Source organism: Neoarius graeffei, chromosome 26 (genome assembly GCF_027579695.1).
Source record: "Neoarius graeffei isolate fNeoGra1 chromosome 26, fNeoGra1.pri, whole genome shotgun sequence".
Lineage (NCBI taxonomy): Eukaryota > Metazoa > Chordata > Actinopteri > Siluriformes > Ariidae > Neoarius > Neoarius graeffei.
The window spans coordinates 55,301,576-55,329,401 of record NC_083594.1 but is presented as its reverse complement, the minus strand read 5'-3'; the positions used below and the strand labels follow the sequence as shown (position 1 = coordinate 55,329,401).

At 40.2% G+C, this 27,826-nt stretch overlaps 1 protein-coding gene, 1 long non-coding RNA gene and 1 pseudogene across 4 annotated transcripts in view; 2 read left to right on the top strand and 1 right to left on the bottom strand.

Annotated features, from left to right (window-relative positions):
* LOC132874149 (plexin-A2-like) overlaps positions 1-4,698 on the top strand; it is a 107,695-nt gene extending 102,997 nt beyond the window's left edge. For all 3 annotated transcript variants that reach the window (XM_060910108.1, XM_060910109.1, XM_060910106.1), the window contains exons 28-32: positions 519-715; positions 792-961; positions 1,183-1,395; positions 2,144-2,294; positions 3,755-4,698. In XM_060910108.1, coding sequence (XP_060766091.1) covers positions 519-715; positions 792-961; positions 1,183-1,395; positions 2,144-2,294; positions 3,755-3,850 — 827 coding nt within the window. In that variant the 3' untranslated portion in view covers positions 3,851-4,698. The remainder of the gene's footprint in view (positions 1-518; positions 716-791; positions 962-1,182; positions 1,396-2,143; positions 2,295-3,754) is intronic.
* LOC132874161 (uncharacterized) lies at positions 341-23,453 on the bottom strand. The gene is made up of 4 exons (XR_009651638.1): positions 23,332-23,453; positions 8,038-8,076; positions 5,698-5,947; positions 341-980 (listed from the first exon to the last, which is right to left on the bottom strand). It is a non-coding gene; the product is annotated as an uncharacterized LOC132874161 (long non-coding RNA).
* The window catches only part of LOC132874147 (uncharacterized), a 40,486-nt pseudogene continuing 24,737 nt past the window's right edge, over positions 12,078-27,826 (top strand).

The window sequence follows — 27,826 nt, the reverse complement described above, 5'->3', positions numbered from 1 at the left end:
TCCATACTTTAGCAACATCACTGAGCTGACAAGTTAAGGCGATCTGAATAATTTTGTAATTTTGGCCTCTCTGCTGAAGAAATGCCCTCAACTCTCTCGAATGGGCTTCAGATTTTTTCTTGAAGGTCACTACAAATTGCATCATTTTAAGTTGATCAAGTCGAGGTTTACATCAGTTCTTCTGACACATGGATTTACACACACGGACATGAGAATATCAATGTTTTTCTGAAACTACATGCTTTTCATGAATTCCACTTTTCTTGCGTCAGTGCAAGTTCAAAAGATTTATGAATAAATCTGTTTGTATCCAGCTTGATAAATGAGGCCCAATGCATAAATGTTCTTTACTAAAGCAGTTCTTTGGTAATCTGCACCTCTTGATGAGATTTTTTGTGAGAAATTATTCACTAAAGTTAACTCTTTTCAGCTTTGCCCTCCCCAAAATTCCAGATACACATTAGTGGTCTTAGAGGTCACTCTCTGTCTCTCCCTCTCTCCCTCCCTCGGTCTCTCAGATGCAGTCCTTCGCTCCATGTCAGCGGGCAGTCCGGAGTTCTCACGTTCCCGTGTGCCGATGATCACTCCGGATCTGGAGAGTGGTGTTAAAGTTTGGCATCTGGTCAAAAACCATGAACACGGAGACCAAAAAGAAGCTGAGCGCGGCAGCAAGATGGTGTCTGAGATCTACCTGACCCGCCTTCTGGCCACCAAGGTCAAACACACAAACCACAAACACACACACACAGAGTATACCGATTTCTAATGACCTGTTCTGTGTGTTCCTACAGGGCACATTGCAGAAGTTTGTGGATGATCTGTTTGAGACACTTTTCAGCACGGTGAATCGGGGCAGCGCGCTCCCGCTTGCCATCAAATACATGTTCGACTTCCTGGATGAGCAGGCAGACAAACATGGCATCCACGACCCAGATGTCCGACACACGTGGAAGAGCAACTGGTGAGACATGACAAGAACCCTGGCGGGAAAAAACAACACTGACATGAGACTCAGTTCATTACGGAAAATTATTTTCATAAGGTCAACTTATCAAACACTGAGACATACAGGAGATTATTATGAAAATGTACTGCAGTCTGATTCAGATGAGGATTAAACCAGTTCTTTAAATGTTGTTATTGTTATTTGTGGGTTCACTTTTAATTCTTCTTCTCATGCAGTCTTCCTCTGCGTTTCTGGGTGAACGTGATCAAAAACCCTCAGTTTGTGTTCGACATCCATAAGAGCAGCATTACGGATGCGTGTTTATCTGTAGTGGCTCAGACCTTCATGGACTCATGCTCAACCTCAGAACACCGACTCGGCAAAGACTCGCCTTCGAACAAACTCCTCTATGCGAAAGACATCCCACACTATAAGAGCTGGGTGGAGCGGTAAGTGTGTGCTGACAAATTAAATCTAAAACTGTTCAAGTCGTCCGCTGTCATTATCACATGCTTGAAGGAAGTCAAAAGAGGAACAGTCATAGTTTCAAAACTAGAAGTAGTGAAATGATGAGCAGCTGAAATGCATCACAAACTGCCAGTCCTTTGTAAAATACAAGTGAGAAACAGCAGTTCTTACTGACTGCAAACCTGAGGCAGGTGTGTACAGGGAAGCCAGAACTGGCCAATCAGGAGGAGAGGAAAAATTGTCTCTGGCTGTGTTCTGTTCTGATCATGAATATACCCTGCAGCCTACAAAGATCACGGCCTGCACTAGGAGAAATCTGAATGCTTCTCTTCTGTAGAGGTTGAGAGTGGCACTTCTGAGTGCACTCTACATAATTTGTCGCCTGGCTAGTGTTAGCTACATTTAACATTTTATCAGGATAACTGCTCGACTCGTAGTGACAGGTTCCACAGCGTAATCAGCTCACAATGCACAATTACACTGCCTTATATTTAAAGATTCCTTTGCGGCTTGTTCCTTCTGAGGAATAACACCACAAAGAATCTCAGGAGTCGTTTTCATCTTCAGAGTAAACCTTCATTCCAAAATATAAATATCTAATAAATAAATTATCTGCTTAATTTGTCCAACTTTAAAGTCATCCAAAAGCATTTCTTATTTATCATTCCTCACTGTGCATCTCCACGGATTTTGGCACCAAGCTCAGGTGTGTTCGTGACTCGTTTTCAGGTACTACGCTGATATAAGCCGTCTGGCATCCATCAGCGATCAGGACATGAACGCGTATTTGGCCGAGCAGGCACGTCTTCACTCGCATGAATTTAACACACTCAGCGCCTTGCACGAGCTCTATGCCTACGTCAGGAAATACAGCCGGGAGGTACAGTATACTTCAGATCTGACTTATGCTTCCTATCATGTCTCTTGTGTTTTGTGCTCTTTGTAGCTGATGCAGGATGTCGATATTAAGAAGAAAAGAATGTGCAACAATTAGTAGTTTGTCCTGCACACATACACTCTTAAAAAGGGTTCTTTAAAGACAGATGGTTGATTATTTTGGAGAAATTAGCAAAAGCTAGATTTTTATAAAATATCCAACCAAAAAACCCTACCCCGTCCCTTCAGCCCTCCCTCCAAAGCCACACCTCCAAAACACATGAATGCGCACTGCCTGAGTCTTGCTGGAGGATGAGCCCATGAGAGAGAGTGCTGAGAGGAGAAGCTTAGCACGTCATTTTCATATCTAACCACCTCATGTCTCATTCACGTGTAAAAGAACACCTGACGTTATCATCATGAACATAAACAACAAACATGACAATTGTTAGTACTCAGAGCGGCCAACTCGCTCGCTAGCTGTAACAGTATGTCTGCAATATGTCTGCCTCGCCTTGTGGAAGACTCCGGTCAGACGCAATGAGTGCGTGGGCAGAGTGCACACAGGTAGGCAGGTGGACAAGCAGGCAGGCAATCCAATCATTTCATTCTGACTGAATTACATGATTGGACAGGCTTTTTACAGCCCTGCAACTGCCATAGACGACTGATTTTTTTTTTATGTCAGAGCATTTGATTTGTTCTTTACTGTCGTGACTCAAAGGCTTCTTTGAGAGGAAAAAATTGTTGTCGGGTTCCAGATGGAACGTTCTTGGGACAAATGAAGAACCAATAGCCAAAGGAGACGATATCAGATCATTTACATTCTGGTCACTCAGACACACATCATGGACACCGAGAACTGCAGAACGAGCTCCTGTCCTTAAATGGTCCTCATCTCATGGCTCTGTGGTAAATGAGCTCCCTTGAGATCTAACTCGCCTTTAACATGAAGTCCTTTCATTTTACGCTGACAAAATGTCTGGTGTGGTACATGGACACACAGAAAAGTCACCAGTTATTCAGACATTGAGAAATCAAGCCTTTCGGTTTGCCGGGAATTTATTATTGAGATGCTTTTCGGAAACCAGACGTAGTTCAGAGCTGAGATTAAACTCGCAGCCTGGCTTGCTGTCAGAAAGTTCCAGCTGTCTCTACATGTCTGGATTTAGGAGTTGCGCTGGAGAACTGTGTGATGTACAGTCTGTATTTATTCGAGTAGTTATGTGTTGCAGATGTGACGACAGGAGACAGTAACTCCTGCACTGCTGTTATGTTTAATATAGACACTGTGTTTTTGAAACCCATTCCCCTTTCCAAACCCAAAGAGTTGGTTACATTTGCTATTTATCAATATTGCAGGCTGGAAATTTGTCATTACATCATTGTGCTATTAGTGTGAACTCAGGAACAAAGTAAAGGTCTCATTATTGTCCTCTCCTGCCCTCTGGTGGCTGTGTGCAGATAGTGCAGTCTCTGAAGCAGGACTCGTTGGCCCAGAAACAAAGACTCGCCTACAAACTGGAGCAGCTCATTGCAGATATGGATCATGAGAGCTGATCTGAGATCCCATATAAATGGACACAAATCATCAACTGATCAACTGAACTGAAATTATAAGTCGGACGAGTTTTGATGATGAGTCACGGTGCGATAACCTTCCAACTCCATACCAAAGGTTTCAGTGCATCATGGTATCTGCTGATATCTTCAGTTTTTTAAAAAGACATTAAATACCATAAAACTAATTCTCTACCTAGCTTTTTGTGCTAGCATTTACCTGAATAGTGTAATGCACAAAACTAATGATATAACTGTTTTAGATTTCCTTATCACAGTGACATGATTCCAACCTACAGAACACTGAGACTCTCCTATTCCTGCCTTTTCCTGGAAAAGACACAGAGAGGTTATTAGATAAACAGTGCCATCTACTGCATGAAGTAAGACTTTCTGCACAAGGCTCCCATATTTAAGCAAAAAATGCGAATAGAAAAAAAAATGATGGACAGAAAATTGGAGCCTACTCATTAAAATTTCAGACTTACCACATTCTTACACTTTCATATACATATTTGCTAATAAAGGGGATGCAAAGGTTTGCATTATGCATGACAGAAATATGCTCGTATTTATTCTTCCAAGTGCATAAACATTCCTATTAGCTTCAGTGTGTGACTTGTGTCTGTCATGAATGTTCAACTTAGAGTAGAAGTGGTGCGTGGATCCAGCTGAAGTCCATGACTAACTTTTATAGTGAATTGATTTTAATTACACCAGTACATAAGCTTTGTGTACATGGACCAAGGGTTTAGCTCGGGCCAAAAGTCATTTCTTTTTTAAATAAAATCCAGGTTTATGTGTATGTAAGTGTGTGTTGTTTACATATTAAAAACGTGTGTGTGTGTGTGTGTATATACCGTATATATATATATATATATATATATATATATATATATATATATATATATATATATATACCGTATATATATATATATATATATATATATATATATATATATATATACACACACGCGTGTCCATGAGGACGTCCTCTCTCGAGAGTTGTGTGCGATTCCTGGCTCATGCATCAGATGTCCATGTTTGATACACTTTATATTGAGGTCATATCTTACACTTGAAATAAAAATACGGCAGTATAATTTGTTTTTCTGTCACTGTTCTGATAAACTTCCAATGTGTTTTTTTATACACACCTTCCTTTTCTCACGTGTGATGGTCTCGTGTCTGTGCTGTTCGATGACGCATGCCAGATACAATGCTTTATAACAAACCTGATTTTTAAGATGTCAAAATGGAGCTGTATAAAAAAAACCCATCAGTGTCATGTTTAGTCGACTGATTATCATTCCAAAATATTAAGATGTATTGATTTGACTCTTGACATCGTATTTCAGATTATTATTTGTTTATTAGTTGTGACAATTTATTTATGATTAAACACTCAACAGTTCACTGTACTCCATCATGTTTTGCAGGTTCTTATTTATTCACTGTTCTTATTCTTGTTTGGTTTAATGTCTTGTCCATGTGTTTCTTCATGGTGGTGCGTTTGCAGTAAAAACAGTTTTGTCAGTTCACACAAACCCCGTTTTATGAAATTAGAAATATGTGACCGAATTGTATTTCATCTTTTTGTTTTACAGCTCGATATTATTGTGTATTTAAACTGTAAATAGTAAACATTCCTATTTTGCAATTATTCCCTTTTTATGGTTGTAATAAATTAAATAAAATCAACTAAATCAAAAATGTCAATGTATATATGAAGCTCTGATATTACTTTTGGTGCCAGCCATTTACTGAACCATTAATGTTTCCCAATAATCGTTCATAACTCGATCAAATAACCAACCATTTTTAGCAAAACAATCAAGTTTCTTTACTGTGAGAAATCGTGCAGTCCATCAACCTGAATATCCAAAATAGTTGTCCAGACGTCTTACACTGAAGGGGACAGGGAAAGGGTTAACCCTGAGACGCCAGAGAAATTAAAAGAGCTGAAGTGAAAACACAGCTGTCGAGGTTCTTCTGTACTTCCCATACCAAGAGTTGTACACTTAGAATTCATTTTTGTAAAACTGTTAATGCGGGCTCGAATGGTGATCCAGATGATGGACAACAGGAAGCTGGATCCTGTGAGACAGAAAAATGTAGAAAATTCATGAATGATGCACATTTGTCCAGGGCAAGAAGATCTGGTTTGTTTGTGTGGCAGTTCAGCATTATTAATGTAGTATTATACCGAATGTGTACAGTGCTGACTGCATAACGGTGATCATACAGGAGTTTGTGACACTGTAGAAGTCTGCCTTCTCATAAACCAATACATGCCTCAATAAATTCACCCATAATTCTCAAACTTCATATCCCACCTTCACTTTAGCAAGTGACTGTTGCTGATGTTTCTTTATATAGTCTCTTGTATAATTAATAGATTATTAATAGATATCACAGGGTTTAAAATGTAACTTAACGGTGTAATAAATCCCACATGCTTTGCGCAGGTTGTAATAAGAGCGTTCTTTCAAGACTTTTTTTTAAAGACAAGTCCCAGCTCAGCAGTTCCTCTCATAAGTCTTTAACACTTGGTGATTTCTTTATTCAGTTTGTTAGGAAGTGAGCATTCTGAACCAAATCCAGATACGTGCCGAAAAAGTCACACGAGTCTGCTGTCACTTTTAAAGCTGCTCAGTGTATTATGTCAAATTTAATTTGCTGGAATGATCTGAATCCCAAAAGTGTCCTCTCTCACTCTCTCTGTTCCAAACGAAGGGTAGTGAGATTTACTGAGCCTTCTGATAATCACTTCCTTCTGTTCACAACCGAATCACAACCCAGCTGTTCCCCTGGCATTAGAAGTGGCATCCAGATCAAAGTCCGGCCATAAATATTACCAATTAACTCTCATTCCTGTCTGAAACTGAGACTGTATAGAGGACAGTGGACAAGACTGAAAGCTAATGAGGCAGCATGATACAACATTTCAACAAAGGACATTTAAATGATATTAGCTGATAAATAAAGCCCACAGTGGCTGTAGATTTTAAGGCCATAAAGACTGATGCATTAGCAGCAGGAACATATCCAAGGGCTATATTTAGCTCTTTCTCACAGCACACTTGGAGGTGATGGTATGAGTGCCAAACTTTATGGACCAAGCTAGATGAATATTAGTGCAACTATTTTGGCATTTTTCATGTCTCCAGTTCCTGCCAAAATCTGTTTCAGCTGCACACAGGGTCCGACTCGGCTGACCCTGGAACTAAGACCTGACTTTTTATGGATTAATGTAGCTTTCCATTGTCTTATCTGTGCCAGTTCATGGTTGCATTTTTCTCACATGCTGTTATGTACGATCATTAGAATAAAAGACCTGTGTGCTCATGATGTAATACACTATGACCATCAGTTCCTCATTAATTTTCTCACAGTGGGTAAAAAGACATCTTTGCGACTGTAAGAAAGAGACAGCTTAACAGTACGTTGCATTCATGGTATGAAATGCATTTGTCACCAATGAACTGGAGATTTTGCCATGTAGGATGAATGACAGGACAGGCCACAAGAGATACAACCAATTCATATTGAAATCAGTAAATCACTGAGGAGAAAATTCTCAAAATAAAAACAGCAATATTTGAGGAAGTGCATATAGAAGATACTTTTGCACAGGTAGGAAAAGACAAACCTTTATGATTGCATACAGCCAAGATGAGTTGATGATTGGGAAAACTAAGTATTGCTTTGATTCTGATTATGTAAAAAAAATACCATCAACAGGATGATTGAAAATATGACCACAACACAAGGAGGTTAATTAGCAATTACAGACAATTGAACCTCAAAGTGTCTCAGTTTATCTACTGTTATCATCAACACAGTTTTGAAAGTTTTGGAAGGCCTTGTGGTCTGCAGAGCTGGGGACACATTTCTGGTGGTACTGTTTAATTGTCTCTTCCGAGGTCTTGCACATCAAGTGGCCTGGTAGCATAAACACATTCTTTAATAATTTGTTAAAATTTTGTTAATTACCCTGTATATTATAAGGTGTTTCTCTCAACTGTTTCGTTATTTATCATAATAAAATAACTTTGGACACTATGGACTTGTATTGTACCATGTTGTATCTGTTCCAAGTATTTAATCTTAAATGAAGCATTTGAAGGAACAATCTTTGGTGATGACGATGAATTATTATGATTATGACTATTATTATTACTTACAGCATACTACTTCAGTGCCCTTGAAGTAATCTTCACTACCTGCAGAGGGAAGAAAAAAGAACAAATAGAACGAGCATTAAAACTTGAGCCAAGTTCAAGTCATACTGCTAGATAAACACACTGCTGTCCTGAAAACCTCAGTCCTGCCAAGCTAATTGGGTTTTATAGTCAACATCTTTGTTGGTTATATGAGCTGTGACCTGTCAACACCACCCTCAGGCTCTGGGGACTGGAAAGCTGGCTGCTTTCACAAGGTTTATTAATAAAAACGCTTGACTTGCGAGAGCCTTGCAACAGTATACCAGTGGTATCTGAACTCTCCCCCAGGGCTACTCCACAGTTTCACTCCAGGAAGTCATATGAGCTGCCTCTCTTATGAGATGCTATTTGTACTGCAGAGTTTTAAGCACAGTTGGAGCCAAGCCTAGACTACAGTACAGCACATACTCAATTAAAAAATAAAGAAATCTTGATTTGTCAAGTCAAGTTTATTTGTATAGCGTGTTTAACAATAAACATTGTCGCAAAGCAGCTTTACAGAATCTGAACGACTTAAAACATGAGCTAATTTTATCCCTAATCTATCCCCAATGAGAAGCCTGTGGCAACGGTGGCAAGGAAAAACTCCCTCAGACGACATGAGGAAGAAACCTCGAGAGGAACCAGACTCAAAAGGGAACCCATCCTCATTTGGGCAACAACAGACAACATGACTATAACATTAACAGTTTTAACACAAAAAGTCAGCTTCGTTTATGCTATAAACCCCCCACCGACGGAAACCCGAGTGCAAAACCATTCATGACAACCGCAGTCCCAAAGTCAGCAAGCCAACTAGGATTTGGGATTGCAGATATATGAACACATATCGGTCAGAGAAACAAAGACTCTACTGGTGGTCGTGGACAAAACATCACATCATGTGATGCTAAAAATAGATTTGACTGCAGTCTATGGGTTTATTAACTTGTGTTAATTATTTTCAAACACAGAATCTAATACAACACTGTCTAAAGATGTTTTATATATTTGCCTTTGTTAAATAAATGGTGGATGGTGATGCGTGCTAGAGCAGTGGCTATTTAGAAAAATGGAAATAGTGTGAATGCAAATAAAATTAATATGAATCCTTGCTGAAGACTCTGTACTTGAAGTGACCATCTGTCACACTGCTTATAAATAAAAATGTGTGTCTGCCAAATTCCATGACACTGAACACCAGCAGTATTTGATAGTTCCTCCACTGCCAAGTTAGACACTGTAGAAGTGCAACCATTTCATGAAGCACATTCATTATAACATCTTAATCATTTGAGTGCAACTAAAAACATAGTACTTAAAGCAAATACATACTTTTGTATTTTTATGAGATTGAAATTAATCATGAGACTTACTTCTAAGATGACAGCAACGAGGAACTCTTCTGTAGCTAAACTAAACTTATTTATACTGCGATCTGAAGTGAACAAAATTCTTGAGGCCCACACCAGACCATTAACTGGTTTCTATATTTGTATTTATTCCTAATAGGAACATTCTGCTTGAAATATTCAGTTTCAGTATTTCGTTTTATCCAATGAATCACTTCGAAATTTCACTGCCTTGTAAGCATCTGCCAAAGCATATTATCTTTCTGTGGAAAAGAATGTGATGCTCAGCCACTGGTAATCAATCTGAGACTAAAATCTGTGCCATTTTAATCTGATACTCTGCTGACACTGAAGAGCGCTAAATATGAAATCCTTTAACTCTTGCCATGTAACCAAGTCATGTCTGGGCATCTAAAGACGTTTATATATATATATATATATATATATATATATATATATATATATATATATATATATATATATATAAAATCTTCATCATCATAAACTTGTTGAAATAGAGCTTAATGCTAAAGGTAACTAGCATTTTTGTTTTTCAGTTAAACGATGTGCATTCACATGTTTGCATTAATATTTAAACCACAACCCCCAACTTTAAAATCCTGCCATACAATTTCAGTTGATCTTGGTCAGAGCTTTCCACCTCTTTGCTGAAATGGGATGATCTGTATTGTTAGAAAAAAATCTAATTATACCAATGTATATTCTCAATGAAATGAGGAGATATTAAGACAATGGGAATTATTCCATAAACATTTTAACAGAATGTTAAAACTAACTCACAAAATTACTAAAAATTTGTTGCTTTTCTTTCCTTTTAAATGCTTTTGCTGACACATACTAAAATTAACTCATGACTTTTTCCACACAAAATATATTATTTGCAAAAGATGACATCTCGGTGAACTATTTGCTTGTTGACTACTACTGACTTGAAACACGATTTGTATCTGTAGAAATGATGGCACAGACCATGAAACTGAACACCAGTGGGATCAAAGTGCTTCTCCACATCCAATCTTAGTGCCTCTTCATTGCAGGGACTCATAAAAAATGATTTGGCTGAAACCTTTTAAAAATGACCAAATGTTAAAAAAAAGAAAACAAAAGAAAAACAAAAATACCCAAAACCACAACAACGCTCTTTTAAGACAAATATATATTTGTTTGTACAGATAAAAATTATCAGAAATATATTCTGAAAAAAAAGAAAAATGTATAAAATGGAGAAGAATTTAGGTGCAAATATTTATGCTAATTTTATGATGTAAATTGATCATACAGTGCAGTGCAAACTTACTGTCTCATCTCGACTGAGCATAACAACAAGAACTGCTCAGTTGCCAGTACAATAAAGAAAACTATATTTTGAAAGGCCCATTCTCAGAAACACCAGCATTTGCAAGTGTAAAACATGGATACATGAACTTAATCATGTTCCATAAAGCAAAAATACATTGCATCAACAAATGTTGCATGGCCATATATAGCTAGACATTTCTGCTGAGGGCCGGCACGGTGGTGTAGTGGTTAGCACTGTCGCCTCACAGCAAGAAGGTCCGGGTTCGAGCCCCGTGGCCGGCGAGGGCCTTTCTGTGCGGAGTTTGCATGTTCTCCCCGTGTCCGCGTGGGTTTCCTCCGGGTGCTCCGGTTTCCCCCACAGTCCAAAGACATGCAGGTTAGGTTAACTGGTGACTCTAAATTGAGCGTAGGTGTGAATGTGAGTGTGAATGGTTGTCTGTGTCTATGTGTCAGCCCTGTGATGACCTGGCGACTTGTCCAGGGTGAACCCCGCCTTTCGCCTGTTGTCAGCTGGGATAGGCTCCAGCGTGCCTGCGACCCTGTAGAACAGGATAAAGCGGCTACAGATAACGAGATGAGATGAGATTTCTGCTGAGTGAATGGTAATGCTGCTATATAACAGGCTCCCCGAAGGCCTGAAGGAACCTCAAGCACCCTGCCAAGGTGAGGAACTCTCCAGTTCAGTGCTGATGTTTCATGTGTTTGAGAATTTTCTTTGTAAATTGCTGGATTTGTAAAATGTTTCATTTCCTTGATGCGTTTACACTGAATGTCTAAATTGATGTTTACTCCTTTTTTTTCCCTCCCCAGTGTTCACAATCTGACAGCCAATCGACCATCTGCCAATTTCTCCTCTTGGCATCAGACAAGGTACAGTGTTGATAAAAATTGGTAAAATGCTAAAAATTGCAAGGGTGGAAAAGGGATGAATTACATTTTGTTTAAGTCTCTTTTAATGTGTATTTAGTCAGGTCATGTAAAAAAATTACAAGGGGATCTCTTAAAGAGCATAAAATGAATTGGGGGGAAAAGATATGATAAAAAGTTGTAAAGAAATAGACAGAAATTCAAACAATCCTGCAGATGTCAGTGTTAATTCAGTGAGTTGACCTCACTGGAAAATGTGATGAAGTTGAGAAAGTTGGATTGTGAAAAGAAGTCTTCTCAAACAGCAAATAAAAATATCAGTTCAGCTCATGATCCCTACATGAAATTTTGCGGCAGATATGAATATATGACATGAACAGGTTCAGTTTTCAACATGATTTATAAAACACAGACAACTACAAGATTTCATTGAAGGAAAATAAGATATGTTTCTATTATTTGACTCCATAGTAACCTGCCACCATGGGAGATAGTGAGATGGAATGTTTCGGCCCGGCGGCCATCTACCTCCGGAAGCCGGAAAAAGAGAGGATTGAGGCTCAGAACAGACCTTTTGATGCCAAAACAGCAGTTTTTGTGGTCGATACTGCTGAGATGTACGTTAAGGGTACACTGAAGAGTAAAGAGGGTGGCAAAGCCACTGTCGAAACTCTGGACAAGAAAGTAAGTGAAAAGATAATTGACACATCTACCAGTGTCAGAGTACGAGTAAATTTCCCTTCAGTACTAACTATTATAATGTATTTTTATCACTGTTATTTTAAAGACTGTCACAGTGAAGGAAGATGATGTCCATCCCATGAATCCTCCCAAATTTGATAAAATTGAGGACATGGTCATGATGACCCACCTCAATGAACCTGCTGTGCTGTATAACCTCAAAGAGCGTTACGCAGCGTGGATGATCTACGTACGTCTAACAAAGAATTACTCAAATCTGAAAGAGAAAGAGAGAGTGCAGTGACACAAACTAATGAAAATTTAATTTGACTCTTCTTCAGACCTACTCAGGGTTGTTCTGCGTCACTGTGAATCCCTACAAGTGGCTCCCAGTGTACGACGCTGTAGTTGTAGCTGGATACAGAGGCAAAAAGAGGATTGAAGCCCCACCTCACATCTTCTCCATCTCTGATAACGCCTATCAGTTCATGCTCACTGGTATGATTTTGCTCATACTTCTCAATAAATTTGACACAGTTGTATGTATTATAAAAAAATGTATAATGCATTCTATTACACCTTTAGATCGTGAGAACCAGTCAGTCCTAATTACGTAAGTAGAAACTTCTTCTTTTTAAACGATAATCCTATAATAATAACAGCAAAGGTTCATCTCTCAATATACGCACTTGAATTGAACAGTAGTTCACACTGGGCTCTCCTGTTCTACCCCCAGTGGAGAATCTGGTGCAGGAAAGACTGTGAACACAAAACGTGTCATTCAGTACTTTGCCATGGTTGGCATGACTACGCAGAAGAAGGCGGAGCCTGTTCCTGGCAAAATGCAGGTAAGCGTATAGGGATGTAATGATTCATCCAATCAATGATTCGATTTGGTTTACGATACTGAGTTCATGATTAGATTTTTGCCACAATATTTTTGAAAATTTAAATGAAGAAATTTTTATTAACAGAAAAATGAAATGTTCATTTTCTGATCCTTTATCAACTTAAATGCTCTGTTGTTAAATATAGCAAAAGAAAAAAAAAACACTTTGCTTCACTTTCTTCAAAACCAACAGGCTTTATTTACACACATTTTAAAAATTCGGAGTAAAATGTAATAGCCTATTAATTAATATATTCTTTTATTAAAAATGAAAAAGTGAATAACATCTAGGCCATTTCTTCATAAACTGTGATGAACAATTACCTCTCCCTACATTTTTCTTCAACTTTCAGCAGTCTGTAAAAACAGAGCTCAGATTTCTTGTTAAACCTATTTGTACAATCACACAACAGCTCTTTCACATTTTAGATCTGTATTTGTCTATTTCTGTGACAATAGAGCGGTGTTACTTCTGCCTAGGTTAAAGTCTCGTGCATTCCTACTATTTTACGTTATTGTACCCTCCACCATCTGAACGATGCAATCACCACGAAGAAAAAATAAGAGATTACACAGCCTGATAATAACGATTCACTGTTCAAAATTTAGTCCAATCGAATTGTCATAAAATTGTCACTATTTATCATTGCAACGTACATGCCTAGACGCAAATAATTATTACTACTATGTATAAAACAGAATCAGACCACAGACTCCTCACAAAAATACCTGCCATATTCACTAGGGTTCACTGGAAGACCAAATTGTTGCAGCTAACCCCCTGCTGGAAGCTTATGGTAACGCTAAGACCGTGAGAAATGACAACTCCTCTCGATTTGTAAGTTCAAACATACTGGACGTGTTAATCAAAGATTGTGGCATGCAGCTACGTGACCAAAATATCAATCAAACATGTGCCTTTCGTTTAATTGACAGGGTAAATTCATCAGAATTCACTTTGGCCAGACCGGCAAGCTGGCGTCAGCCGATATTGAAACATGTAAGTTTTAACAAATATTGATATTATTGAATGTCACTGAATATTCCTAAAAATATTTTAGATGTACAAAATGAGATGCTGGAAAATGATGAACTCAGAACACAAAGGTGCAAGCACACTGTGCAAAACTGTTGAAAGACATTTGATTAATGGTCACATTTAAGAATATTATAGAAAATAAACAAGAGACACTGCTAAACAAAATCAATTCTTGTCAAAAGACCTGCTGGAAAAGTCAAGAGTCACCTTCCAGCTGTCTGCTGAGAGGAGCTACCACATTTTCTACCAGCTCATGACTGGACACAAACCAGAGCTGCTTGGTAGGAAATCTCATGAGCTGTAATGTTGCCAAAATCCTGTTACATTAATTTAAAGAACACGTTTGTAGGAATGATATATCATTTGTCCTTATACAGAGGCGCTGCTCATCACCACCAACCCCTATGACTATCCTATGATCAGCCAGGGAGAAATCACAGTCAAGAGCATCGATGATGTGGAGGAGTTCATTGCCACAGATGTAGGATGAAAATATTTCTGCTAATATCACAAAAGAAATGTGTGATAATTAAAAAAACCATGAGATTAATCTCTTCTTTTCATCACACAGACAGCTATTGACATCCTTGGCTTCACTGCTGATGAGAAACATAACATCTACAAGTTGACCGGTGCTGTGATGCATCATGGAAACATGAAGTTCAAGCAGAAGCAGAGAGAGGAGCAGGCTGAGCCTGATGGCACTGAGGGTACAAATAAAATCACAAGATTTACTGATTCTGTCAATATATAAATGTCCTGTGTAGGTGGCATTCCTAACTATTAATAGACAATCTTTTTTCATTCCAGTTGCTGATAAAATCGCCTACCTTCTGGGCCTGAACTCAGCTGACATGCTGAAAGCTTTGTGCTACCCCAGAGTCAAAGTCGGAAATGAGTTTGTGACCAAAGGCCAGACTGTACCTCAGGTAATTTGTCATTATTTACTACCAGAAAGGAGAATGAAGGTTTGAGATATCCGCAAACTAAACTTCTCTGGGTAATGTTTTCAGGTGAACAATTCCACCATGGCCCTCTGTAAGTCCATCTATGAGAAGATGTTCTTATGGATGGTCATCCGTATCAATGAGATGCTGGACACAAAGCAACAAAGACAGTTCTTTATTGGTGTGCTGGACATCGCTGGATTTGAGATCTTTGATGTAAGGATATGATTTTTTCCATGAAGAGTGTTCCACTGGTTTTCACAAGACTTTGGCAATGTCTAATATACTGATCTACTGTCACAGTTCAACAGCTTGGAGCAGCTCTGCATTAACTTCACAAACGAGAAACTGCAACAGTTTTTCAACCACCACATGTTCGTGCTGGAACAAGAGGAGTACAAGAAAGAAGGTATTGAGTGGGAGTTCATTGACTTTGGTATGGACTTGGCTGCCTGCATTGAGCTTATTGAGAAGGTAAGAGGTTTCAATACACACTACTATGGAGTACATAACTTTCCAGTTGTCTTCCTTCTCATTTGGCTACCATTTATATAAAAATAAATGTCACCAACAGCCAATGGGCATCTTCTCCATCCTTGAAGAGGAGTGCATGTTCCCCAAGGCAACAGACACATCTTTCAAAAACAAGCTTCACGACCAGCATCTTGGCAAATGCAATGCTTTCCAGAAGCCAAAGCCTGCTAAAGGCAAAGCTGAGGCCCACTTCTCCCTGGTGCACTACGCCGGCACTGTGGACTACAACATTACCGGCTGGTTGGACAAGAACAAGGATCCACTGAATGACTCTGTTGTACAGCTGTACCAGAAGGCAGCAAACAAACTGTTGTGCCACCTGTATGCAGCACACGCCGGTGCTGATGGTAAGATTAAAAGTTACAGCTTGTTTTATTGCAATTAAAATAATATTCTGCTGATACAACAGCTATAGTACAACTGAGTAAAAAAATGCAACATGATGGTTTCGGGTCTGAAAACATAACTAGAGGAAGCAAAAGAATAACACGAACAAATTTTAACTTTCTAATATGCAGCTGATGCTGGTGGCGGCGGAAAGAAAGGCAAGAAGAAGGGTGGTTCCTTCCAGACAGTGTCTGCTCTCTTTAGGGTACGTGCTTTGGCTTATTGGTTGTGATGACACAGCACTTAAACTATGCAATAACTTACTTGCTATGTGCGACTTTTACAGGAGAACTTGGGCAAGCTGATGACCAACTTAAGGAGCACACATCCTCACTTTGTGCGCTGCTTGATTCCTAATGAGTCCAAGACTCCAGGTGGGTATACTTCTTATTTTCCTAAACTTACAATTAATAAATGCATAACCAAAAAAGTATCAATGCCTCTGACTGTAAAACTTGTGATTCATGTGATACCATTACACTGGACACCATAGGTCTGATGGAGAACTTCCTGGTCATCCATCAGTTGAGGTGTAATGGTGTACTGGAAGGTATCAGAATCTGCAGAAAGGGATTCCCCAGCAGAATCCTCTATGGTGACTTCAAGCAGAGGTAATCTGAATCACAGTATTTATATCAAGGTGATTTACAGTAATGGGAAAATGCCTGATAATAACTTTTACCACACATAATACCAAAGGGTTGCTGACCAAGAAATGAAAACGCAGGTACATTATGTATTCTGGAATACGTGTTTCACTTTCAGATACAAAGTCTTAAATGCCAGTGTCATCCCAGAAGGACAGTTCATTGACAACAAGAAAGCTTCAGAGAAACTCTTGGGCTCCATTGATGTGGATCATACCCAGTACAAGTTTGGACACACCAAGGTGTGCAGTTTTCTTACAGCAAAAATATTAATGCTGGTACTAAAAAGCCATATGTTCTAGAAAAATGAAACTCAAGAAAGCATCCACCATTTAAATTCTACAATACCCAATAGAAATTATACCACAGGATATTGTGTATTTCTGTTGCTGTATTTTTCTGGTACAGACTCACATCGTCATTCCCCCCAAAAAATCTTCTTGAACTTCCAGGTGTTCTTCAAAGCTGGTCTGCTGGGTACCCTCGAGGAGATGCGAGATGAGAAACTAGCAAATCTGGTAACCATGACTCAGGCTTTGTGCCGTGGCTACCTCATGAGGAGTGAGTTTATGAAGATGACGGAGAGGAGGTATGTTTAGATGAACAAAGCATGAAACCCAAGTGCAAAACAAACAAAAATAAACAAAAGGTAGGCGCATACTGACCCTGTTCATCTAAAATTCCAGAGAATCAATTTATTCCATTCAATACAACATCCGCTCATTCATGAACGTGAAACACTGGCCATGGATGAAGCTGTACTTCAAGATCAAGCCTCTTCTCAAGAGTGCAGAGACTGAGAAGGAAATGGTTGCCATGAAGGAGAACTTTGAGAAAATGAAGGAGGACTTGGCAAAGGCGCTGGCCAAGAAGAAAGAGCTTGAGGAGAAGATGGTGTCTCTGCTACAGGAGAAAAATGACTTGCAACTCCAAGTAGCAGCAGTAAGTTTGGTTTTTTGGAGTCTAATTAGTATGACTGTAGAATAGGAAAAATAAAATCATGATAATAAGCCAAATGAATCAACAGGAAACGGAAGGCCTTGCTGATGCTGAGGAGAGGTGTGAGGGGCTCATCAAGAGCAAAATCCTGCTTGAAGCCAAACTAAAAGAAACAAATGAGAGACTGGAGGATGAGGAGGAAATCAATGCTGAGCTGACTGCCAAGAAGAGGAAACTGGAGGATGAGTGCTCTGAGCTAAAGAAGGACATTGATGACCTGGAGCTCACCTTGGCCAAAGTGGAAAAGGAGAAACATGCCACTGAGAACAAGGTTGATAAAGGGAACATAGTGTACTTTTATAATAAGAATATATACAGACAACTTACTATTGTAATGCTCATTCTCAGGTCAAGAACCTCACTGAGGAGATAGCTTCTCAGGATGAGAGCATTGCCAAGGTCACTAAGGAGAAGAAAGCCCTCCAAGAGGCACACCAGCAGACTCTGGATGATCTCCAGGCAGAGGAAGACAAAGTCAACACTCTGACCAAATCAAAGACCAAACTTGAGCAACAAGTCGATGATGTAAGACTTTAGTATTCTATTTTTAACAAAATATTTCATGAATGTGTGATTGATTGTCAGTTGAAAATGTCACGGTCCCACGTACACAGCTTGAGGGGTCTCTGGAACAAGAGAAGAAACTCCGTATGGACCTTGAGAGAGCCAAGAGGAAGCTTGAAGGTGACTTGAAACTAGCCCAAGAGTCCATAATGGACCTGGAGAACGACAAGCAGCAGTCGGACGAGAAGATCAAGAAGTGAGTGGGTCTAAAAGAAATTATATGCACGAGAAACAAAAATATAAAAATATTTCCATCATACTTGTTTTTTCCTGTTTCAACAAAACAGGAAGGACTTTGAAATAAGTCAACTTCTGAGCAAGATTGAAGATGAACAGTCACTGGGTGCGCAACTTCAGAAGAAGATCAAAGAACTCCAGGTGATAATGAGATTTGATACATCCTGACAGTAAACTGTGCAAGCAAGGCCATTCATTCAACGAAGGTTAACTTTTTTCATCTTAGGCTCGCATTGAGGAGCTGGAGGAAGAAATTGAGGCTGAGCGTGCAGCTCGCGCTAAAGTTGAGAAGCAGAGAGCTGATCTCTCCAGGGAACTTGAGGAGATCAGCGAGAGGCTCGAGGAAGCTGGAGGTGCCACTGCTGCTCAGATTGAGATAAACAAGAAGCGTGAGGCCGAGTTCCAGAAACTGCGTCATGATCTGGAAGAGTCCACTCTGCAGCATGAAGCCACGGCTGCTGCCCTCCGCAAGAAACAAGCTGACAGTGTTGCTGAGCTTGGAGAGCAGATCGACAACCTTCAGCGTGTCAAACAGAAGCTGGAGAAGGAAAAGAGTGAATATAAGATGGAGATAGATGACCTCTCCAGTAACATGGAGGCTGTGGCAAAGTCAAAGGTAATTTTTATGAACTTCATTTGGTTATGACTAATGTATCCATTCATTACTAGTGTATCCATTCAACTGTTCATCCATAGTAAGCCAAATAAGAAAAAACCTGACCTGTACTGTCTTAGGTTAGCCTAGAGAAGATGTGTCGCACTCTTGAGGACCAACTAAGTGAGCTGAAGACCAAGAATGATGAGAATGTTCGCCAACTGAATGACATTAACACCCAGAGAGCAAGACTTCAAACGGAAAGTGGTGAGTATTTCAACTTGGGTAAGATGGAAAAAAAATTAAGTGTAACACGGGGTGGCACGGTGGTGCAGTGGTTAGCGATGTCGCCTCACAGCAAGAAGGTCTGGGTTCGAGCCCTGTGGCTGACGAGGGCCTTTCTGTTCGGAGTTTGCATGTTCTCCCCGTGTCCGCGTGGGTTTCCTCTGGGTGCTCCGGTTTCCCCCACAGTCCAAAGACATGCAGGTTAGGTTAGCTGGTGACTCTAAATTGAGCGTAGGTGTGAATGTGAGTGTGAATGGGTGTCTGTGTCGATGTGTCAGCCCTGTGATGACCTGGCGACTTGTCCAGGGTGTACCCCGCCTTTCGCCCGTAGTCAGCTGGGATAGGCTCCAGCTCGCCTGCAACCCTGTAGAACAGGATAAAGCGGCTAGAGATAATGAGATGAGATGAGTGTAACACATAGCTAGTGGTCTTGGGCTGCTCTCGGGATGGATTTAAGGTGTTGGAAGAGAGAACACTCAAACCCACAGCCATTCTGGACAATAAACACCATCCCCTCCATGACCTACTGGTTAAACAGCGGAACTCCTTTAGTAAGAGACTCATTCAGCTCCGCTGTAGAAACAAGTGGTACAGGAGATCATTTGTACCAACAGCAATCCCAGTGTGCAACAACTCATCACTGTGCTGGGACACTGTTTTGCACTGAGCCAGTCTTAAGGTAAGCTCATTGGACAGTCGGTGAACTTTACCCACCATCCACTATTCATATTCATTGCCACTTCACTTCTATTTCTTTTCCCTTTTCTTTTGTTATCTCATTTCCACTCGATATAATACTGTATATCCCTGTCCATGTTATTGCTGTTTATAATGTTTAGACTGGTGACAATGTTTGCACTGTACTGCCATTTTAATTCCACTCAACAAACCTGTTTATATCTACAATGTTCACACTCCACTGCACTGCCACATCTCACTCTTACACTGCATTCTTTTTTAGATAGTTATTCATATTTTGCTTCATTTATACTGTTCAATTACTTTTAGTACACTTCTAACTCTCTGTGCTGTGGTAACAGGTGAATTTCCTTCTTGGATGAATCAGTCAAGCTAACTCCACTGTTGTTGGTGACAGGTGAACTGGGCCGGCAACTGGAAGAGAAGGATGCACTTGTTTCCCAGCTTACAAGAGGAAAACAAGCTTACACTCAGCAGATTGAAGAACTTAAGAGAGTCATTGAGGAGGAAGTGAAGGTAAATAATGAAACTAATTCAATGAATTTGTCGTATAAATTAATGTACAAGCAGCAGTGTGCTTAAGAGTGACTGAACTGGCAAACTGAAAATAAAACTTCACCTTTAGGCCAAGAATGCCCTGGCTCATGCTGTCCAATCAGCCCGTCATGACTGTGATCTGCTCAGAGAGCAGTTTGAGGAAGAGCAGGAGGCCAAGGCCGAGCTTCAGCGTGGAATGTCCAAGGCCAACAGTGAGGTGGCTCAGTGGAGAACCAAATATGAGACCGATGCCATTCAGCGTACCGAGGAGCTTGAGGAGGCCAAGTAAATTCATACCACAATGACAAACAGCTGTGTCTAAAAAAATAATACACATCAAAGCCAAATTTACAACAGACCACTGATTTACCTTCCTGTAGGAAAAAGCTTGCTCAGCGTCTACAAGAGGCAGAGGAATCCATTGAAGCTGTGAACTCCAAGTGTGCTTCTCTGGAGAAGACCAAGCAGAGACTGCAGGGTGAAGTGGAGGACCTCATGATCGATGTTGAGAGAGCCAATGCCCTGGCTGCCAATCTTGACAAGAAGCAGAGGAACTTTGACAAGGTGGATATCTCTTACTTGACCAAAAGCACACAAGTTATTAAACTGGTACAAGCACAAAGTTCACGTGATCCCATTTAACACGGCATTTAGGTCTTGGCAGAATGGAAGCAGAAGTACGAGGAAGGCCAGGCTGAACTGGAGGGAGCTCAGAAAGAGGCTCGCTCTCTCAGCACTGAACTCTTTAAAATGAAGAACTCATATGAGGAAGCTCTTGACCATTTGGAGACTCTGAAAAGGGAGAACAAGAATCTCCAGCGTATGTTAAACAGGACTTCATATGTAAAATAATAGTACCCTTAAAATGAAAACAGACAATAAATTCTCTCTCTTCTGCAGAGGAGATCTCTGACTTGACTGAACAGATTGGCGAGACTGGAAAGACCATCCATGAGCTGGAGAAGGCAAAGAAGACAGTGGAAACCGAGAAATCAGAAATCCAGACTGCTCTTGAGGAAGCTGAGGTAAGTATGCATAACTGCTTCTCGCATAAATAAAGTAGCAATGGATCTGCATTATTGTATTCACCGTTCAACGCATTTCTTCAGGGTACACTTGAACATGAAGAGTCCAAAATCCTTCGTGTCCAGCTTGAGCTCAACCAGGTTAAGAGTGAGATTGACAGAAAACTGGCTGAGAAGGATGAGGAGATGGAGCAGATCAAGAGAAACAGTCAGAGGGTGATCGAGTCCATGCAGAGCACTCTAGACTCTGATGTTAGAAGCAGGAATGATGCTTTGAGGGTCAAGAAGAAGATGGAGGGAGATCTCAATGAGATGGAGATTCAGCTGAGCCATGCCAACCGCCAGGCTGCTGAGGCACAGAAACAGCTCAGGAATGTCCAAGGACAGCTCAAGGTCTGCCTTAAGTTTCATTTATTTATTTATTACCTCATAACAAAATTGTATAATTATTTAATATGATAGTTCTTGTCAGTGATATCCACTTTCATATCAGGATGCCCAACTGCACCTTGATGAGGCTGTCAGAGGACAGGAAGACATGAAGGAGCAGGTGGCCATGGTGGAGCGCAGGAATAACCTGATGCTGGCAGAGATTGAGGAACTGAGAGTTGCACTGGAGCAGACAGAGAGAGGCCGCAAAGTGGCTGAACAGGAGCTGGTTGATGCCAGTGAGCGTGTGGCACTGCTGCACTCTCAGGTATGATCTACTAGCTGTTCTGACATTGCTATTTGCTTTTTCTTTGATATTTTGGAACAAATCACCTCATGTCATCTTGTAACCCTTTCTGAAAGAATACCAGCCTGCTCAACACCAAGAAGAAGCTCGAGGCTGATCTGGTGCAGGTCCACAGTGAGGTGGATGACACCATCCAGGAGGCCAGAAATGCTGAAGAAAAGGCCAAGAAGGCCATCACAGATGTGGGTGTTTAACTTGGTAGAAATGGTAACACTGTGATTTACAGTTCATCTGAAAATTTAATTCCTGACATGGTCGTACACTAGGCGGCCATGATGGCAGAGGAGCTGAAGAAAGAGCAGGACACCAGTGCTCACCTGGAGAGGATGAAGAAAAACCTTGAGGTTACAGTCAAAGATCTGCAGCACCGTCTAGATGAGGCTGAGAATCTTGCCATGAAGGGTGGAAAAAAGCAGCTCCAGAAACTGGAATCTAGAGTATGTTTGCAAGCTTTAAAAATGGAATACAACTAACAAATAATTTTATTACAAGATTTTCTTCAAATTAAATATCTGTTCTAGGTGCGTGAACTGGAGAGCGAGGTTGAAGCTGAGCAGAGACGGGGCGCTGAAGCCGTTAAAGGAGTCCGTAAATATGAGAGAAGAGTGAAGGAACTCACCTACCAGGTACAAAATATACTTGGCAATAGGCTGCACATATGAAGAACAATTAAAACAGACAAAATCTAATTAATCACCAATTTTTACAGACTGAGGAGGATAAGAAGAATGTGAATAGACTGCAAGATCTGGTCGACAAACTGCAGCTGAAAGTGAAGGCCTACAAGAGGCAGGCTGAGGAGGCTGTAAGTTTACAACCTACACTGTTCATTCTTGCAGTGCATCACAATGACAAATATGCAGATATATCAATTAATTTAACAACACAAAATTCGATGATGGTTGTTGATCACAGGAGGAGCAGGCCAACACTCACCTGTCCAGGTACAGGAAAGTGCAGCACGAGCTGGAGGAAGCTCAGGAGCGTGCTGACATCGCTGAGTCCCAGGTCAACAAGCTGAGAGCCAAGAGCAGAGATGCTGGAAAGGTGAGGCAAAGTCATCTTTTTTTTTGTCTTCATAATTGCAAACATACTCTTATTAAAAAACTTCCTTTTAATGACTTAAGATTGCATCTAATTGTACTCATTTCTATTTTCCAAAGGGCAAAGAAGAATGAGGACATCAACCAGACACCAACAAGCAAGCATAAAATATGACTGACTTGTGATGTCTTGTATTTTTTATCAAATAAATCATTTAAATATCATACTGACTTTGAGCCTTTTTGTCAAAATAAGAGACCTGTACAGAAACAATGTTGAAAAGCCAGTCTCGGAAATGACACTTTAACCTGTGCACAATAAAAATGATTAAACATTTGCCTTTCATTCAAAGTATGAACCACCTGTACTCACACAGAGCGCTGTAAGAGTTTGCAACTGGAAAGCACCTTCATGAAATTCAGAATTTTAAAGCAACTACAGTTGGCAAAATTCAGCCTGAATCACTGAACTCCAGATAAGAATGGTACAAAATTAACAAATGCTCAAGCTCCAGCCATACGTGCACATCCTGTTTAACAAAACAACCAAGAACATTAACTACATGCACACTTGCAAAATTTAAGACTTCAGAAAGAGGAAATCTGAAGATGTCACACTGTACGGCAATCGGAGAGGTGTCATTGCAACATCAGAAAATTTTCCATGAACACTGTTGTTTGATTTAAATGGAATATTTACATATTGATATGTCAAAAGAAAAACGAGAATGATTCTTCCTAGGATAAATTAAGGATCACATGCAAGACAATAAAAGTTGTTCTCTTTCACAATTACTGCAGGAATGTCTACACAAAGAAGCCCTATTGCAGGACTTTAGGATGCAATGCTAAAATAGACATCACATTTTTACTCAAAGAACAGTCATACATACAGTTGTGGTCAGAAGTTGACATACACCCAGTGAAAATATTGGGCTTTCAGTGATTCCTTTGAACTGTTCTTTTTCTGTGGCAGAATGATTATAGAACATCCATCTTTAACCAAAAAAAAAAAAAACACCCCAAGAATTTGTTGCACAAGTTTTGATTTTTTTTGGGTTTTCTGTAAACAGCACAGGCTCAAAACTATACATATACCCACTTCGAACCTTAATTTAGTGGTGCTGAAAGTCCCAAAATGTTTTACTTTGCCAAGGCCTCTTAAAATCCTGTGAATGATCAGGAGTGATGACAGCTGGTGGCTTCTCTGTGCCAACATAAGGATTTGTTGAATTAGACTCATTGGACTGACCAACCCACAGTCCAAGGAATGTCCAAGGAGCTCAGTGCAGATCTGAGTTTATCAGTTTTAAAAAATTGTATGGAAGTACAAGTTTTTGGGAGGTGTAGCCACTTTGCCAAAGCCTGGAAGAAGACCCAAATGGTCACCCTCACCTGAGAGGAAACTGATTCTGATGGTCAGGAACAGCCTAGGATCAACCAAGGCACAGGCCTGCCATGAACTGGAAGCTGTGAGAATACCAGGGTAGTAGTCTGTAGTACTATCTGTTGTCAATCGAGTTTTACATCGCCAAGGACTAAAAGGCTGACATCCAAGAAAGAAGAAAAAGCCTTCTGGAGGAAAATTTTCTGGTCAGATGAGACAAATACTGAAAGGTTTGGCACAATAACCAGAGGTATTTTTGAGAAGCAAAGGTGAGGCATTCAACTCCAAGAACACTGTATTAACTGTTAAGCACAATGGTGGTAGCCTCATGCTCTGGGGACTATTTTGCTGCCAGCGGAACTGTTGCATTGCACAGGTGTATGGAATAATGAAGGAGGTCTACAACAAAGTTCTTCAGCATAATCACAAACCATCAACTAGATGGTTGAAACTTGGACACACATGCACAGAGCAGGAACAGAGCTTCTAAGCGCTGCTTCAGGCCCAGGCAGAGGACCAGCAGGTGATCCGGAGCCTGGTCTAGCCAGTGGGTATGACAACAGTAGCTCCCGTGGATACTGTGGCCCTTCCTACAGTTACGCTCACTAAAATTGGTTTGTAGAAAGACCAAGAGGTGCTCATCTAGCTGTTCGAGCGTGCCGCTCTGAAGTGTGCACATGGCCAACCTCACAGTGGGCGGTTTGCATATTGCCACTCTGAAGCACCAGGCTTTTGCAGCAATGTTCAAAGGTGGTGTGCAGCATGCTAGCTGGGAAATCCACTGAATATGTGGATCTGCTTAAAAGTCGGGTACATGAAAGGAAACCAACAAACTGAATTGAACTCTACCAATTCAGGCAAGAAGAGTGGTCAAATATTCAATGAGAATTCGACCTGTTGACCAAAAATGTTTGGTCAAGGTGATAACTGCTAAGGGACATTTAACCAAAAATTAGATGTGCTCTCTGTATATTTTTTGACCATACATCCATTATCACTTATCCTGTGCAGGGTCACAGGCAAGCTGGAGCCTATCCCAGCTGACTATGGGCAAGAGGCAGGGTACACCCTGGACAAGTTGCCAGGGCTGACATATAGAGACAAACAACCCTTCATGCTCACTTTAGAGCCACCAATTAACCTAACCTGCATGTCTTTGGGGGAAACCGGCACACCCAGAGGGAACCCACACAGACAGAACATGCAAACTCCATACAGAAAAGCCCCTATCAGCCGCTAGGTTCGAACCCAGAACCTTCTTGCTGTGAGGCGACAGTGCTAACCACTACACCGCTCTGCCACCTGTATATTTTTGACCTTCCATTTTTAATTTTGACTTGATGGTGATTTTAGGGCGGCACGGTGGTGTAGTGGTTAGCGCTGTCGCCTCACAGCAAGAAGGTTCTGGGTGTGCCAAACCTTTCAGTATTTGTCTCACCTTTCATCTGTGCAGAGTTTGCATGTTCTCCCCGTGGGTTTCCTCCGGGTGCTCCGGTTTCCCCCACAGTCCAAAGACATGCAGGTTAGGTTAACTGGTGACTCTAAACTGAGCGTAGGTGTGAATGTGAGTGTGAATGGTTGTCTGTGTCTATGTGTCAGCCCTGTGATGACCTGGCGACTTGTCCAGGGTGAACCCCGCCTTTCGCCCGTAGTCAGCTGGGATAGGCTCCAGCTTGCCTGCGACCCTGTAGAAGGATAAAGCGGCTAGAGATAATGAGATGAGATGAGATGGTGATTTTAGAAAACCCAAAATAAATTAAAACTTGTGCACCAAATTCTTGCTTTTTTTTCTTTTTAAGATGCATGGTGTACAATTATTCTGCCACATAAAACAGGAAAGTTCAAATAAATCACTTAAAGCCAAATACTGTCATGACGTTCAGTGTACGTAAACTTCTAACCACAACTGTCCATTTATTCACATATTTTTGAACAACACTTCAGTCTAGCACATTTTAACCAACAGGGGGTGATAATGAACTGCCAATAAAACCAACGAGTTATGATGCAGCTTTCGTGACTCGCTTTATGTAGATGAATAAAAGTACATTTGTCCATCCAAACTTTTATGGGCACATGCTTTGTCTGTGCTCTTTGCCCAAATGAGAAGCAATTTCTTTCTTTCTTTTTGGTTAAATATGTTGCTTCACAAACAATAGCTTACAAGGATTTGATGAGTTTAATGCAGGTCTCTAAAATAATATTCTCTTGATGGGAATATGTCACAGCATACAAGTGCAAATATTGCGAAACCTTTGTGGTTTTTGTTTCTTTCTTTTTTTTAAGATAATATTTTGATTTTTGTACCTCTTCAGTCTATCAAACAATCAGCAGTAGAATGAATCAAATTTAAATGACCAACCCTGCATAAAGTGTCCTGTACAGGGACTATATGTTAAATGAAGATCAATGTGTTCTTTTAATATAAAGTGAGCTTGTGATGAAGACAATCCATCAGCTTTTTATATCATTTCATAAGGCAGATTCATTATAAAATCTTAATAATTTTACGCACAAAACTTAAAAACAGTACTGAAAGTAAATAAGTAATTTTACATTTTTAAATGACATTGAAATGAATAATGAGACTTACTGTACTTCCAAGATGACAGCAACTAAGAACTCTTATGTCGTGCAACTAAACTTATTTATACTGCGATCTGAAGTGCACAAAATTCTTGAGGCCCATACCAGACCATTAACTGGTTTCTATATTTGTATTTATTCCTAATAAGAACCTTCTGCTTGTAATATAAAGTTTCAGCATTTCGTTTAATGAATCCACCGAATCATCTTTCTGTGGAAAAGAATGTGATGCTCAGCCACTGGTAATCAATCTTAGACTAAAATCTGTGCCATTTTAATCTGATACTCTGCTGACACTGAAAAGCACCAAATGCCAGAGCCTTTAAATCTTGACATGTAACCAAGTCATGTCTGGGAATCTAACGAGGTTTTGTCAAAACAATAATAATAATAATAACTTGTTGAAACAGAGCTT